We start from the raw sequence: 14903 nt of genomic DNA on the forward strand, positions 1-14903 counted from the left end.
AATGGTATGGTGGTCACGGTGTGGAGGTATTATCTGGGCCTTGTATAGTGGTAATGGTATGGTGGTCACGGTGTGGAGGTATTATCTGGGCCTTGTATAGGGGTAATAGTATGGTGGTCATGGTGTGGAGGTATTATCTGGGCCTTGTATAGTGGTAATGGTATGATGGTCATGGTGTGGAGGTATTATCTGGGCCTTGTATAGTGGTAATGGTATGATGGTCATGGTGTGGAGGTATTATCTGGGCCTTGTATAGGGGTAATGGTATGGTGGTCATGGTGTGGAGGTATTATCTGGGCCTTGTATTGTGGTAATGGCATGGTGGTCATGGTGTGGAGGTATTATCTGGGCCTTGTATAATGGTAATGGTATGGTGGTCACGGTGTGGAGGTATTATCTGGGCCTTGTATAGTGGTAATGGTATAATGGTCATGGTGTGGAGATATTATCTGGGCTTTGTATAGTGGTAATGTTATGATGGTCATGGTGTGGAGGTATTATCGGGGCCTTGTATAGGGGTAATGGTATGGTGGTCATGGTGTGGAGGTATTATCTGGGCCTTGTATAGGGGTAATGGTATGGTGGTCATGGTGTGGAGGTATTATCTGGGCCTTATATAGTGGTAATGGTATGGTGATCATGGTGTGGAGGTATTATCTGGGCCTTGTATAGTGGTTATGGTATGAAGGTCATGGTGTGGAGATATTATCTGGGCCTTATATAGTGGTAATGGTATGATGGTCATGGTGTGGAGGTATTATCTGGGCCTTGTATAGGGGTAATGGTATGGTGATCATGGTGTGGAGGTATTATCTGGGCCTTGTATAGTGGTAATGGTATGGTGGTCATGGTGTGGAGGTATTATCTGGGCCTTGTATAGTGGTAATGATATGATGGTCATCGTGTGGAGATATTATCTGGGTCTTGTATAGTGGTAATGGTATGATGGTCATGGTGTGGAGGTATTATCTGGACCTTTTATAGTGGTAATGGTATGATGGTCATGGTGTGGAGATATTATCTGGGTCTTGTATAGTGGTAATGGTATGATGGTCATGGTGTGGAGGTATTATCTGGACCTTTTATAGTGGTAATGGTATGATGGTCATGGTGTGGAGGTATTATCTGGGCCTTGTATAGTGGTAATGGTATGATGGTCATGGTGTGGAGGTATTATCTGGGCCTTGTATAGTGGTAATGGTATGATGGTCATGGTGTGGAGGTATTATCTGGACCTTTTATTGTGGTAATGGTATGGTGGTCATGGTGTGGAGGTATTATCTGGACCTTGTATAGTGGTAATGGTATGGTGGTCATCGTGTGGAGATATTATCTGGACCTTTTATAGTGGTAATGGTATGATGGTCATGGTGTGGCGGTATTATCTGGGCCTTGTATAGGGATAATGGTATGGTGGTCATGGTGTGGAGGTATTATCTGGGCCTTGTATAGTGGTAATGATATGATGGTCATCGTGTGGAGATATTATCTGGGTCTTGTATAGTGGTAATGGTATGATGGTCATGGTGTGGAGGTATTATCTGGGCCTTGTATAGTGGTAATGGTATGGTGGTCATGGTGTGGAGGTATTATCTGAGCCTTGTATAGGGATAATGGTATGGTGGTCATGGTGTGGAGGTATTATCTGGGTCTTGTATAGTGGTAATGATATGATGGTCATCGTGTGGAGATATTATCTGGGCCTTGTATAGTGGTAATGGTATGGTGGTCATGGTGTGGAGGTATTATCTGAGCCTTGTATAGGGATAATGGTATGGTGGTCATGGTGTGGAGGTATTATCTGTGACTATAGTATATAGTGGGTGACTGTTGCTGGTAGGATATTTCAGCTTTTTTCCATTACATGATGGAGGATCTCTGTTACCTCATATTGGAGGGAATAGTTTATTCAGATTGTGCAATCTTGGGTGACGTATTAGTATCAGTTGATCCCCCAGATCCACACACGTTGTGTCCTGGAATCCTGGGACTGACGCAGAGAGAAAGGTCGTCGTCCTCATGTGGCTGAAAAACAAGTGTGATGCCCAGACAGCGCCATTGTGCTCTATGACCACCAGAGGGGGCCACACACCAGACAGCAGAACGGTACAACGCCTGTGTGTGGGGAGTGTCTGTATCACGGGTGATTGGTGACACGTTTCTCCCCCAGTGTCATAACAATGAGGCCTCGTTGCACTGACCATGGAGCGCTGTGGATTATACTCATGCTCCAGAAGTGTCTGTGCCATACGCCAGCCCTGACAATTTGGGGATATAAACGCTTTGAGTGTACAGTGAGGAGCAGAAGGGTAACAAGGTTCTGACCTTCTGACTTTCAGGCTCCATATCTCACCATCCACTACTTCTTCGGACATGAGATTGCCATCACTTAAAAGGCGATTATCTCAACTTGCAGCCATAAGGCTGTGTGCACACGTTGCCGATTTTTCACGTTTTTTTTGCGATAAGAACACTATAAGGCTATGTGCACACGTTCAGGATTTCTCGCAGAAAATTCCTAATAAAAACCTGAAATTTTCTGCAAGAAATCCGCAAGAAATCTGCATGCGTTTTTGCCGCGTTTTTGATGCGTTTTTTTCTGGACATTTCCCAATGCATTTTGTAGTGGGAAATCCGCAAAAAAAACGCAAAATTAATGAACATGCTGCGTTTTTTACCGCGATGCGTTTTTTTTCGCGAAAAAAAAAAATGCATCATGTGCACAAAACATGCAGAATTCATTCTAAATGATGGGATGCTTATTGTATGCGGTTTTATAGCGTTTTTATCGGGAAAACACGCAAAAAAAACAGCAACGTGTGCACACAGCCTCAAACCGCAAAAAAAAAACAGCATACACTAAGCATCCAATCATTTAGAATGAATTCCGCATGTTTTGTGCACATGATGCGTTTTTTTCCGTGAAAAAAACGCATCGCAGTAAAAAACGCAGCATGTTCATTAATTTTGCGGGTTTTTTTCGGATTTCCCACTAATGCATTGGGAAATGTCAGGAAAAAAAATGCATCAAAAACGCACCAAAAACGCGCAAAAAAAACGCATGCAGATTTCTTGCAGAAAATTTCAGGGTTTTCTCAGGAATTTTCTGCAAGAAATCCTGAACGTGTGTACATAGCCTTAAGCATTTGATTAGTTATGCAGATTCTCGTCAGGTCACTACATTCTTACTGTTTTGCTCCTGGTGGTTGAATAATCTTTTTTTCCTGAATACTACAACATACAAGCTGTCCTCACATTCCCTACAGCTCAGTGTGTTATTAGGACGATTCCCAAATGAGAGGTCAATGGGTCGAATCGAGGAGCCGCCATGAAGAAGATTTCCCAAGAAATGAGAAACAGCCTCATCCAGCTCATCGATAGCGGTCTCTCTGCCAAGAAAATTTCCAAACTGCATCATATGAGTGCCATGACAGCTGGAAGAACACGAAATGAAGTCCATCCATTCAAAAGCCAAAAGGTGGATGTCCAGCCAAAATATCAGTCACCAAGTCGGCTCCTCGCAAGGTCTATCAGTTCTGGAGTGAACAACACGGTGGAGGAGGCAGCTCGTATGCTTCATAAGGCCTCTTTCACACGTCCAGATAATTCCAGTACCGGAGAAATTGGTACCGGAGTTATCCGTGTCCGTGTGCTCACGTAGCACATCAGTGTGGCACACGTGTGGCAGCCGTGTGCCGCCCGTGTGCCGACTGAGGACCACACGGACCGTGCAGGAGACAGCGCTACAGTTAAGCGCTGTCCCCTGCTTTTGGTGCTGAAGCCGGCATTCATTCCTTCTCCCCAGCAGCGTTCGCTGGAGAGAAGGAATGAAAAATCAGGGGTTTTTTTTGTTTTTTTCCTTAAAAATAAAGTTTGTGAGTCGCCTCCCATCCCCTGTGCGCCCCCCCGCTTGCCGAGAAATACTCCCTTTGCTCCTGCGATGTATGCTCTCAGCGCCGGCAGCAGGTCCTGTGTGACCGGTCACATGGTACCGCTCATTACAGTGATGAATATGCGCATGTCTCTCCTGCGGGCGGTACGTGCACACGGAGGAGAGTGCACACTGTTCTCCGTGTGCACGTGTGCGGGACGTATTGCGGTACGTGCTGCCGGAGAAAAGCTGACATGTCTCCGTGTTTTGCACACGGTCCGTGAAAACACGGAGACATGTGCATAGACCCATTAATTTCACTGTGTCAGTGTCTCCGGTACGTGAGAAAACTGTCAGTACACGTACCGGAGACACTGACGTGTGAAAGAGACCTAATAGTGAGATCACAGACGTCCATGCAACACCTTGCGACACACAGTACACAAGTCTGGTGGTGGCCCAAGAAAAGGTGACGAAGCCTCAACTTCAAAATTATCATAAGAAGCGTCGGTTCGAGTTTGCAAAAAAGTACAAAAAGTGGACAGGAGAAGATTGGAAATGGGTGCTTTAGAATAATGAGATAAAGTCAATAGACGGCTCTGATAAGAGCAAATGTTGCTGGAATACGGGAAAAAGGGACTAACAGATGGAGAGATTGAAGGAAATGTCAAGTTCGATGGGGGAAGCCTGATGATACGGGGTTGTTTCACAAACAAACACGTTGGATACTTGACCAGGATCAATGGTGGTCTCAATGCTGAGATATATGTGAGTATCCTACAAGATGAGTTACTTCATACACTCCAGTACTATGGGTATGAAAAGGACGACATACTGATCCAACAGGCCAAGGACCTGAAGCATACGGCGAGATTGGCAAAGAAATGGTTCAATGACAATGAAGTAGAGGTGCTGGATTGTCCCCACATTCCCCGGACCTCAACCCAATCCAACACTTGTGGGTAGAGGGGAAGAAACAGCTGTATATAAACCCAAGTGAGGTGACCAGTATGGACAAACTTTGGGAACGTGTAGAAGACACCTGAGATCAGATTTCAGTCAAGAAATGTTTGAATCTAATCGAGAGCAGAAGGATTCAGGCCGTGGTGAAAGCCAAAGGTGGATTTACAAATTACTGACAAAATAACAAAAATTACAATACAGATCTTTAGGAGCAAAACAGTAAGAATGCAGCGACGTGACAAGAATCTGCATAACTAATCATATGCTAAATAGCTGCAAGTCACATTTATGTATGAGATAGAAAAGATGATTGTCCATAAAATGATGGTGGTCTCAGGTTCAAAGCAGTAGTAGATGATGATAATGGAGCCTGACAATCAGAAGGTCAGAACATCGTTACCCTTTCGCTCGTCACTATACGTCTAACAAGCCATCTATTATTCCCCTCCCCCGTGTCACTGACAGCAGCCGGCCAGGGGTTTCATTACTACGTGAGGACAGAATGAGGTGAAAGTTGAGGCCACCGCACTTCGGGTAAAGGGCATCTCTAGTTCAGGAATGAGGCACCTGATCAGATCCTGCAGCGATACTGTAATGACCCGAGCCCCTGATTCTGACATCCTGCAAAGAAAGTCAAGCAGAAACTCTCCAAAAACTCACAAGATCAATGGAGGCAGAATCGTGGAGGTGACAACACAGAATCTCCGATGTCACATGGACTCGGCCTGAGGAGGTCTCTGGTGGAAAAGCTTCTGATGTCAATAATGTGACGTCTAACGCTGCAGATCCCACAAGTGACCGTACTCAGCTCATTACAACCTACAAAATGTCTGCACTCTTGTTCCGCAAAAGAATTTGCTGCATTTTAGTTTTCATGGTTTAAAAAAAAAAAATCCTGATCTCATTGAGAGATTTGTCCAAAAGTTGTGATTTATCCTCGAACGGTCGATGATTAAACATTATACGACTCATCTGCATCCAACTTTCAGGAACGTCTAGCAACCAGGCAACCCCCACATGTACTTATGCTGGCTAAGAGATGTAAATCATTCAGCTGCGGCAAGAAAAACGAAATCTCCGAGCACTAAAAAATACTCGGAGGACCCCCGAGCGTTCTCAAGAAATCTTGAGTAACGAGTATATTCGCTCATCACTATTCTGCACCAGGACAATGTTCTGGTAATGTGCCTTCATACACACGAGTCAGAAACCGATCCTATGGGCACAGGCACTGAGGTTCCTTCTGTCCAGTAAAACTCGTCAATGGATTCTGGCAATCAGTTGTGATGAGAATGTTTCATCAGTGATGTAGATGGCACGAGCTGCTGAGTGATTGGCTGTAGCTGGGTTATCAGGAAGGGCTGTGTTTGCCTGCAGCCATGGGTCGGTCTGCAGGTGGAGGTAGTCTTTTAGCATCTATGGTGGTCCGTCTGATCTCCAGCTGTCTGGACTAATGGGGTTGAAATTCTCTCTACAGTTGCTCGGTTCTGCAGCCTTTTGGTTGAGAACTGCCCAAATTTCATCGAATCCCATCAGGAGCGGCTTCATAGAACAGACGCGCGCTTTCTTTTCTCCAACCTTCCAAAGCCTTGAGCTCAATGTCTTTAAAACCAGATTTTGGAAGTCTGTTAACCCTTCAGGTGCTTAACAATAAAAGAATTAAAAAAAATGAAAAATTATATTTTTTTCTACTAAAACGTTGCTTTAGCCCCAAATTTTTCATTTTCACAAGGGCAACAAGAGAACATGGAGCTTACAAATTGTTACGTGACCTCATGCAGGAATACTCCACACAAGGTCATAAACTGCGGCATGGGCACACGGCGGGACACATAAGGGAAGGAGCGATGTTTCTGCTTTTGAGCACAAATTTAGCTGGAAAAGATTGAGGACCCCATGTTGAATTTTGTAGAGCCCCTGAGGTGCCAAAATAGCTGAACTCTCCCCTCCAGATTCATTTTTAAAATGAACCCTTCAGGGAAGTCACTTAGGAGTGCAAGGAACATCTAGAATATTTTACGATTGAGCCCTAAAAAAAGAAATCTAACAAATGTTTTCACTAAAGTGTTATTTTTCATATTCACAGGGCGTTACAGAAGAAAATGGACTTCGGCAGCCGCCCACCCAGATGTGCTCGTACTCTACTGTGTAAAAAGAAACTCTGGTGGTGGCGCTCACCAAGAAGAAAAGCCCCCCAAAAATACTTGTAAATAGGAGATAATAAAGTCACAGAAAACTCCAGAGCGGAGACGGCCGCCATCTGCCTGATTATAGGGAAACCTTCTGTCTGAATCCCGAGGTCCAGAGATGTGAACTGTGCCTTACTGTAATTTGTGGGAGGAAGGATGAATATTTTACTCAATATTATACTTTTTTTTACATCAAATAATTAGTATTTGCAATGTGATATTCTGAGAGCAGTAACTTTTTCATTTTTCCATTGGCAGGGCCGTGTAGGGTCTCAGGTTTCGCGGGACAAGAAGACGTTTTCAGTGATATCATGTTTCATATTTGAGGCACCAAATACACTGCAAAAAAATGCAACAAAGACGCCATGTGTGAACATACCCTAATGTGAACAGAGGTTTTGGAGCTGAAAATGGCTGTGTGCACACGGATTCTTTTTGCTGAGATATTTTTAGAGGAAACTCAGCAGGACCTCCACGTTTTTAAGAGGAGGATTGGGAGACTTTCTGCTCAGTTCTTGTAAAAGCTCCATGTACACATGTCCACTGAGCGGAAACTCTCCAAATCCTCCTAAAAAATGCCAAACTCCTCAAAAATGTGGAGGTTCTGATAAGTTTTTACTCCAAAGACTCAGCAAGTATAGCCTCTGTGTGAACGCAGCCTTAAAGGGCGTATTCACACTGAGTTTTAGGAGGACTTAAAAAGCCAAGAGTTTTCAAGCAGAAACTGTTACAGGAAACTCGCCTGTTTGGGGGAATATTAGGAAGAGGGTTTTTTTTTTAGTGAAGCGTTCTTTTGATTGGACAGTGCCTAGTTTGTTTCATGTCACTCTTCAAAGAAGTCGCTTGCACTTTCTACAACCGCCAGGTTTTCAGAAACCTCTTGATGCTTTCATTCTCCTGGCGCCATCCGCTCAGGAGCTGTCCGCCCTCCATACTTCACAGTTTATAGAGAGAAAGACGCGAGCAGTGGAACCACCACAAGAAAACAACAGCAAAACCACTGACAAAGCCGTGAAAACGGCTGCTGGCCTCCTCCCGAAATGGCTTCAGTTGGGGAAACTGAAGTTCTGCGCCTGCGTCTAAATGATATCAGGTGCACAAAGCAAAAAACTGCTTGAAGGCCATGTGCACACTGTGTCATTTCAATTCCCAATCACATCACCCGAGTTTTCCCAGGTGAAGTCGCTTTAGAGAAATGCCAACAGTCATTTTCCTGAAGAGGTTTTTTCGCCATCCTTGTGGCGGCCCCATCGATGGAATTTATGGACAGTGGTTTTCACATTGCTGTGCACTATGATCATTTCATGGAGAGGACTCCGCCTGAAAAGATTCAGTGTGTACGTACCCTTCGAGAAGGATTTTGGAAAGTTTCCCCTCAAAGCCTACATGCACACAGACTTTTTCAAGGAGTTTTTGGAGCAGAAACTGAGAGGCAACTCTCCAAATTGTCCTCAAACCTTCAGAACTCCTCAAAAATGTGGAGTTTCTAATCAGTTTCCTATAAAAAAAAATTAAAAAAAACTCAGCAAATAGAGTCTATGTGCACATAGCCAATAATCTACTGGAGAAAATGCAATGTGAACATTGCCAAAAAGCAAGAAACACCATAGATGCGTGCACCAGATATACCAGCAGTAGATGAAGGTGTGGTTTTCATCAGTGTTGATGACCAGAGAGGTTTCCTTGTATTACATCGTTTACAGCCTGACGATGATGGTGACATTGTCCTTCTCCATCTGTGAGGCTGCAGCTTGTGCACCCAGAGCGGTTTTACTCTGAAGTGGTCAAGAGAGTTTTCTGGTGGAAACTGCTTCAGGAAACGCTATTTCTTTGGGAAGTTTTTGGAGATTTTTTTTTGCTTGAAGAGTTTTTGTACTTGAAGAGTTTCCTGGAGCGTTTATGAAGAATTTTCAAAGTGTTCTTGATCCTGAAGTGTTTTGAATGGACAGTGCCTGGATTGGAGCGGATTTATTCCATCAGTAGGGCATGTGCATCTCTTGGATGCCGGCAGTGTTTTTCCGTCTTCTTTCTCTTCTCCTTTGCGGTAAAGGGTCGACATTGACTGTTAGGATTGCTACTTCCTATAGATGGCACTAGAGTTCTAGTTCTCTTCCTCTCTGAAGAGACAATTTGTATATTTCCCAGAGGAGCATTGCGGCTTTAAGTCTCCTCACCTCCACATGCTTATCATGTCACTCTCCACAAGGAGAAACAATACTTCTTGGATCCTTCTCCTTTGCTTGAAACTTGACTTGCACACAGTTGTCCGATTTGCTGGAGCACAATCATTTACAATTATTTCCAATGACAACACTTCTCAGTGGTCTCTACTCCCTGGTCAGGCCTCAACACCTGGAAATAGCAGGAAATTATGTTCAGCCAGTGATTGGCTGAGCTGAGTCATTAGTGAGCCAGTGACTGGTTGAGCTGGTTCTATGATGTAGCCAGTGATTGGCTGGGTTGGATCACTGCTGTAGCCAGGGATAGGCTGTGTAGGGTCTCTGCTGTATCCAGTGATTGGCTGGGTTGGGTCTCTGCTGTAGCCAGTGATTGGCTTGGTTGGGTCTCTGCTGTAGCCAGTGATTGGCTGGGTTGGGTCTCTGCTGTAGCCAGTGATTGGCTTGGTTGGGTCTCTGCTGTAGCCAGTGATTGGCTTGGCTGGGTATCTGCTGCAGCCAGTGATTGCATGGGCTCGGTTTATGCTGTAGCCAGTGATTAGCTGGAGTGAGTCACTGCTGTAGCCAGTGATTGATTTGGCTGTGTTTCTGTTGTAGCCACTGATTGGCTGGGCTGGGTCTTTTCAGTAGCCAGTGATTTGCTGTGCTGGTCCTCTGGTATAGCCAGTGATTAGCTGGGCTGGGTCTCTGCTGTAGCCAGTGATTGTTTAGGCTCGGCCTCTGCTGTAGCCATTGATTGTTTAGGCTCAGCCTCTGCTGTACCCAGTGATTGGCTGGAGTGAGTCACTGCAGTTGCCAGTATTAGGTCAGGCCGGGTCACCGCAGGCACTTCCTGCCAATCACACTGTTCAGTTCAATCAAGATGAAACCAAGATGAAGAGACCGGAGGTGACTGGGAAAGTATTTATACTTTGATACCTGAGAAATAAGACTCGCTGTGAGATGAGCAGGAGTGTCGGTATTACTTATTTTTTTTAACAGTGTAGCTCTGCTTGGACAACCTCTTTAATTCAGTGAGTGCTCAGTGGGTTTCAGTCATGGCCCCCTGAAGGGATCGGGGTTCCATTTTCTCCCTGCAACCGATCGTCCATTTAGTCAGTTGCGTTTGTTGAAGGCAGTGTTTGCCTGTGGACCAGCACTGAGGCTGCTGGTGCGTACCGTTGATGGTTTTTGTTTGTTTATTTTAGGTTTCCTTTAAAGCTCCACTCCAACGGAGGGGGAATGGTTCAGTGCTGTAGTGCTAAAAACGTAAACTTCCTGCCCCCGGTCATATACCCTTCAGCGTTTTTTGGTGCAACTCCGATTCCGCAACACTTTCTTGTGAGTGCAACTTCTGACTGGCCGGGAGTCAGAAGCTATGTCACAAGCTCTCAATGCAAGTCTATGAGAGCCAGAACGAGGCCAGAACCGGGCCAGAATGTGGTCAGAAAGAGACCAGACTGAGGCCAGAACAAGGCCAGAACAGGGACAGAATGGGGTCAGAAAGAGGCCAGAACAATGCTAGAATGGGGCCAGAACTAGGCCAAGAATGGGGCCAGAACTTTGAGGTTTGTGAATCTCTCACCTTCCAGGACCCCTCCCACCAATGTTAGCACAACGTCATCTGTGCATCACCCCACAATGATGTTGGCGCACCGGCCCCACTGAATTTTAATGTAACATGATATTTTTAGTGCCACATGGAAATCCCTTCATTGCTGTTTTTTCTACATATAGACAAATTAGAAGTGCAGAGTGTCCTGTACCATCCACGGTCCAGCCTCCTGGGGGGAGGTGGTATTTTTCTGAGTTTAGCACAGACAAGTGAAGTTTGACGTTTAACCAGAAAGTTTAATCATTACAATGTTGATCTGATAACAATGAGACAAACAAGAAGTTTAGGGATTTCATCTGGGACTGAGCACCAAAACCGTACAGAGCAAGAGCCTGCCAGCTACTACCTCCAAGACAAGCAAGGACTGCCAACTGACCTGGTGTGAAGATCTGCAGGTATGGAAATGACCCAGCTGATCTCTCATACAAATCACGCTGAGATAGATGAAGACACCAGCAAGGAAACTTTATGTCATCTTATGCTAGATGATTTACCTAAGAAATAAGTACAATACCATATGGAAGGGTCAGAGGACACTAAATAGGAGATGATTGGAGGACAGTGTATGTAAGATGGTTTAAGGAAAGAAGAAAGTTAGAGAGCAGTAGGTATGAAGTGGCTGGAAGACACTAAATATGAGATGGTTGGAAGACAATAAGTATGAGATGGTTGGAGGACAGAAGATATTAAACGGTTCGAAGACAGTAGGTATGAGAGGTTTCAAGGACAGTAGGTATGAGATGGTTGGAGGACAGTAGATATTAGATTGTTGGAAGACAGTGGATATGAGGTGGTTGAAAGCCAATAGGTATGAGATGATTAGATACAGCAAGTATAAGATATTTAGATGGCATTAGGAATAAAATGGTTGGAGGGCAGTAGGTATGAGATGATTATTGGAGGACAGTAGGTATGAGATGTTTAGATGGTTAGAGGACAGTAGGTATAAGGTTGGAAGACAATAGGTGTGAGATGGTTGGAGGACAATAGGTATGAGATGTTTGGAGGAAAATGGGTATGAGATGATTGGAGAATAGTAGAATAGGAGCCATTTGGAGGACAACATGTATGGGATGTTGAAGGACAGTATGTATGAGATGTTGGAGGACAAGAATGTATGTTATTTTGGAGGACAGTGGGCATGAAATGTTTTGATGTTTGGAGGACAGTATGTATGGGATGTTGGAGGACAGTAGGCATGAAATGTTTAGATGTTTGAAGGACAGTAAGTATGAGTTGGTTGGAGGACAGTATATATGAGATACTTAGAGTAAAAGTACATATGAGATGGTCGGAGGAAAATAGGTATGAGATGGTTGAAGTACAGTAGATTCATGTTTGGAGGACAGTAGGTATGAGATGGCTGGAGGACAGTAGATATTAGATTGTTGGAGGACAGTAGATATGAGATGGTTGAAAGCCAAGAAACAGCAAGTATGAGACGTTTAGAGGGCTTTAGGTATAAGATGGTTGGAGTAAAGAAGATATTGGATGATTAGAGGAAATGACATATGAGATACTTATACGACATTAGGTATGAGATGATTGGAGGATAGTAATTATGAGATGGTTGGAGGAAAATAGGTATGATATGGTAGAAGGACAGTAGGTATAAGATGTTTTGAGGACAATAGGTATGAGATGATTGGAGAATAGTAGATATGAGCTGTTTGGAGGATAGTATGTATGGGATGTTGAAGGACAGTATGTATGGGATGTTTGGAGGACACCTGAATTAATGAGGTGTAGTCTGATGTCATACCCTGGATTACTGAGATGCACGATATATCTGAGCAATGGTTGGTATCCCGTTTTTTTCTGGGTTGCATGTTATGTTGGATTAATGGGTTATAACCTGGATAACTAGATAGATGTTATGTTGCATTAAGGGACGATATGCTGGATTACCAGAGTGCATGTTCTTTTGAATTGATGAGTGATATTGTGGATTACTGGCGGATCAGTTCACTTGGTGAGGAGGTGATATCCTAAATCATTAGGTAACGTTGTGTCTAGTTTTGAAAGCTTCTCTTCATGGACCATATGTATAGACCGTGCCCATTATTGACTCCTCATACATGGTCATATTTTCTCAGTTTACACCCGCTCTGTATGTGTGATCTGTATACAGGTTATGTTGGACAATTTGGAGTCTTCAGGTGACAGTAGGTATGAAATGATTGGAAGACACTAAATATGAGATGGTTAGAAGAAAATAAGTATGAAATGGTTGGAAGATATGAAACAGTTCGAAGACAGTAGGTATGAGAGGTTTCGAGGACAGTAGGTATGAGATGGTTGGAGGACATTTTCCTATAATCTTAGCAGTCATTGAGTGGCAGGGAGTTGAAGTTTTGGACTGCTGCCATCAGGACAAGTTTTGTTTTCTCTATTTTTAGATCACCCACCCTGATATTCCCAGATGTCTAAAGAAGAACATCCAATGATTTATTCCCAAGAGTTGAATATGCAAGAAGCCTTTTCAGAGAAGAAAAGGGCAGGCACTCTAGTGCCGCCTATTGGAAAAGGTCAATAATGACCCTTTAAAGAGCCTTTCCAGCCTTGCCACATCCATTAAAATAGGAAGCCCAAACAGAAGCTCCACTAACAGAAACATTTCAGAGCTTTCATGGTTTTGGCTTCCTATCTAAAAGTTCCTTTAAAGGGTAAATATTAACTTTTATGATTGCTACCTTCAATTGGTGGCACAACAGGTCCTGTCCTTTTCCACTCTGAAGAGGTTATTTGCTTATTTAACCCTGCTGTTGTCTTCGGTCAAAAACGACCAACCTTGAACTTCAATATTCTTTAAAATATCCAAGATGCGGCTCTGAAACCCATGGCCGACCGACCCATCCTCATTTAAGTCAATCAACCACAAGTTTCAGAACCGCATCTTGAACACCCCAAAAAATACCAAAGTTCAAAATCGGTCTCCCCAGACCGAAGACAACAGCAGAGTTAAATTTTCAGGGGAGCATTGCAGGGTGTATAAGTCTCTTTGCACCAACTTGGTGCTCATCACAGGGAGAAACTTTACTTAGACATCCAGACAATGATTAACAGTAAAGAGTCTTCCAGTAGTTCACATCATAGTGCATGAACCTTCAGACCTTGTCTAACTCTTTGCTTTGTGTTTTCTTCTTATTACAGAGACTACTTTTAATCAATCACCATCATGAGAGGGATCCGCAAATACAAACACATCATAGACACTCCAGACCCCGGAAAATGGGAGGTAAAAGCAAGCTTCCATTACAATGTAACCACACAGATATACTGATAGATCAATGTACGATCGTGGGATGTGAAGAAGACTACAAGACAGTGGTGCTCACACATCTCATGAGTTACAGTATTCTGGTCCTTTTTCCATCTAGCTGGCTGGTTATGAAGAATCTCTGCCAATGAGTGAAAAGTCCAATCCTATTACCAGAGAACTGGACAAAGCTGACGCCAACACGCTGGTCCAGCTCCTACGAGACTGCGACGCTGAAATCTTTCAGGAAGAAGATGAGACCATCATCAATTATCAGGTGGGGAATGGGAAAGAAGAACCTAGAGTTTAGGCCAAGAGAACCATGGACTTGCGATGGTGAATGGACCAAGGATTTAAGGAATGAGAGGAAAACTAGATTGTAAGGCCAGGAAAAGTGTGGAAATGAGAGATGATGGGGAACCAAGAAGGGGAGAAATGAGAAAAGAAACATGGAATGAGAATAAACTATGTGGTGAGGGATGGGAGGTAAACCATACAGTAAGGCCGAGGGAACCATGGGCAGAAGAGATGGTGAGGTGACCAAGGTGGGAGAGATGTTGAGAAGAAACCATATGGTGAGGAATAAGAAGAAAATCAGGGGGTGATGCTTAGAGAGTGAATTGTGGGCATGAAAGCTGGGGGAACAAATGGGGTGAAGGTTGAGAGGAGAACCAAGGGTGAGGAATAAGAAAAGAATAATACTATAGAAAGTTGGTATTGGGACAAAAGGGGTGAGAGATGAGCAAAGAACCATGGAGTAAGGCAGAGATAATGCAGGGCATGAGAGATGGATAGGAGAATAACCAGGGAGCGAAGTCAAGAGAGAAAACTATGGGCATGAAACATAGGG

At 44.0% G+C, this 14903-nt stretch overlaps 1 protein-coding gene across 2 annotated transcripts in view; it reads left to right on the top strand.

Moving 5' to 3' along the window:
• The first annotated feature begins 11058 nt into the window (after nt 1-11058).
• The window catches only part of GCKR (glucokinase regulator), a 131975-nt gene continuing 128130 nt past the window's right edge, over nt 11059-14903 (top strand). Inside the window, exons 1-3 of one of the 2 annotated variants that reach the window (XM_069768178.1) lie at nt 11059-11189; nt 13948-14032; nt 14175-14330. In XM_069768178.1, the coding sequence (XP_069624279.1) occupies nt 13973-14032; nt 14175-14330 (216 nt within the window). In that variant the 5' untranslated portion in view covers nt 11059-11189; nt 13948-13972. Of the gene's footprint in view, nt 11190-13871; nt 14033-14174; nt 14331-14903 lie in introns of those variants that run through there. The other variant, XM_069768179.1, reaches the window with a different exon arrangement.

This window comes from Ranitomeya imitator, chromosome 5 (genome assembly GCF_032444005.1).
Source record: "Ranitomeya imitator isolate aRanImi1 chromosome 5, aRanImi1.pri, whole genome shotgun sequence".
Taxonomy (NCBI): domain Eukaryota; kingdom Metazoa; phylum Chordata; class Amphibia; order Anura; family Dendrobatidae; genus Ranitomeya; species Ranitomeya imitator.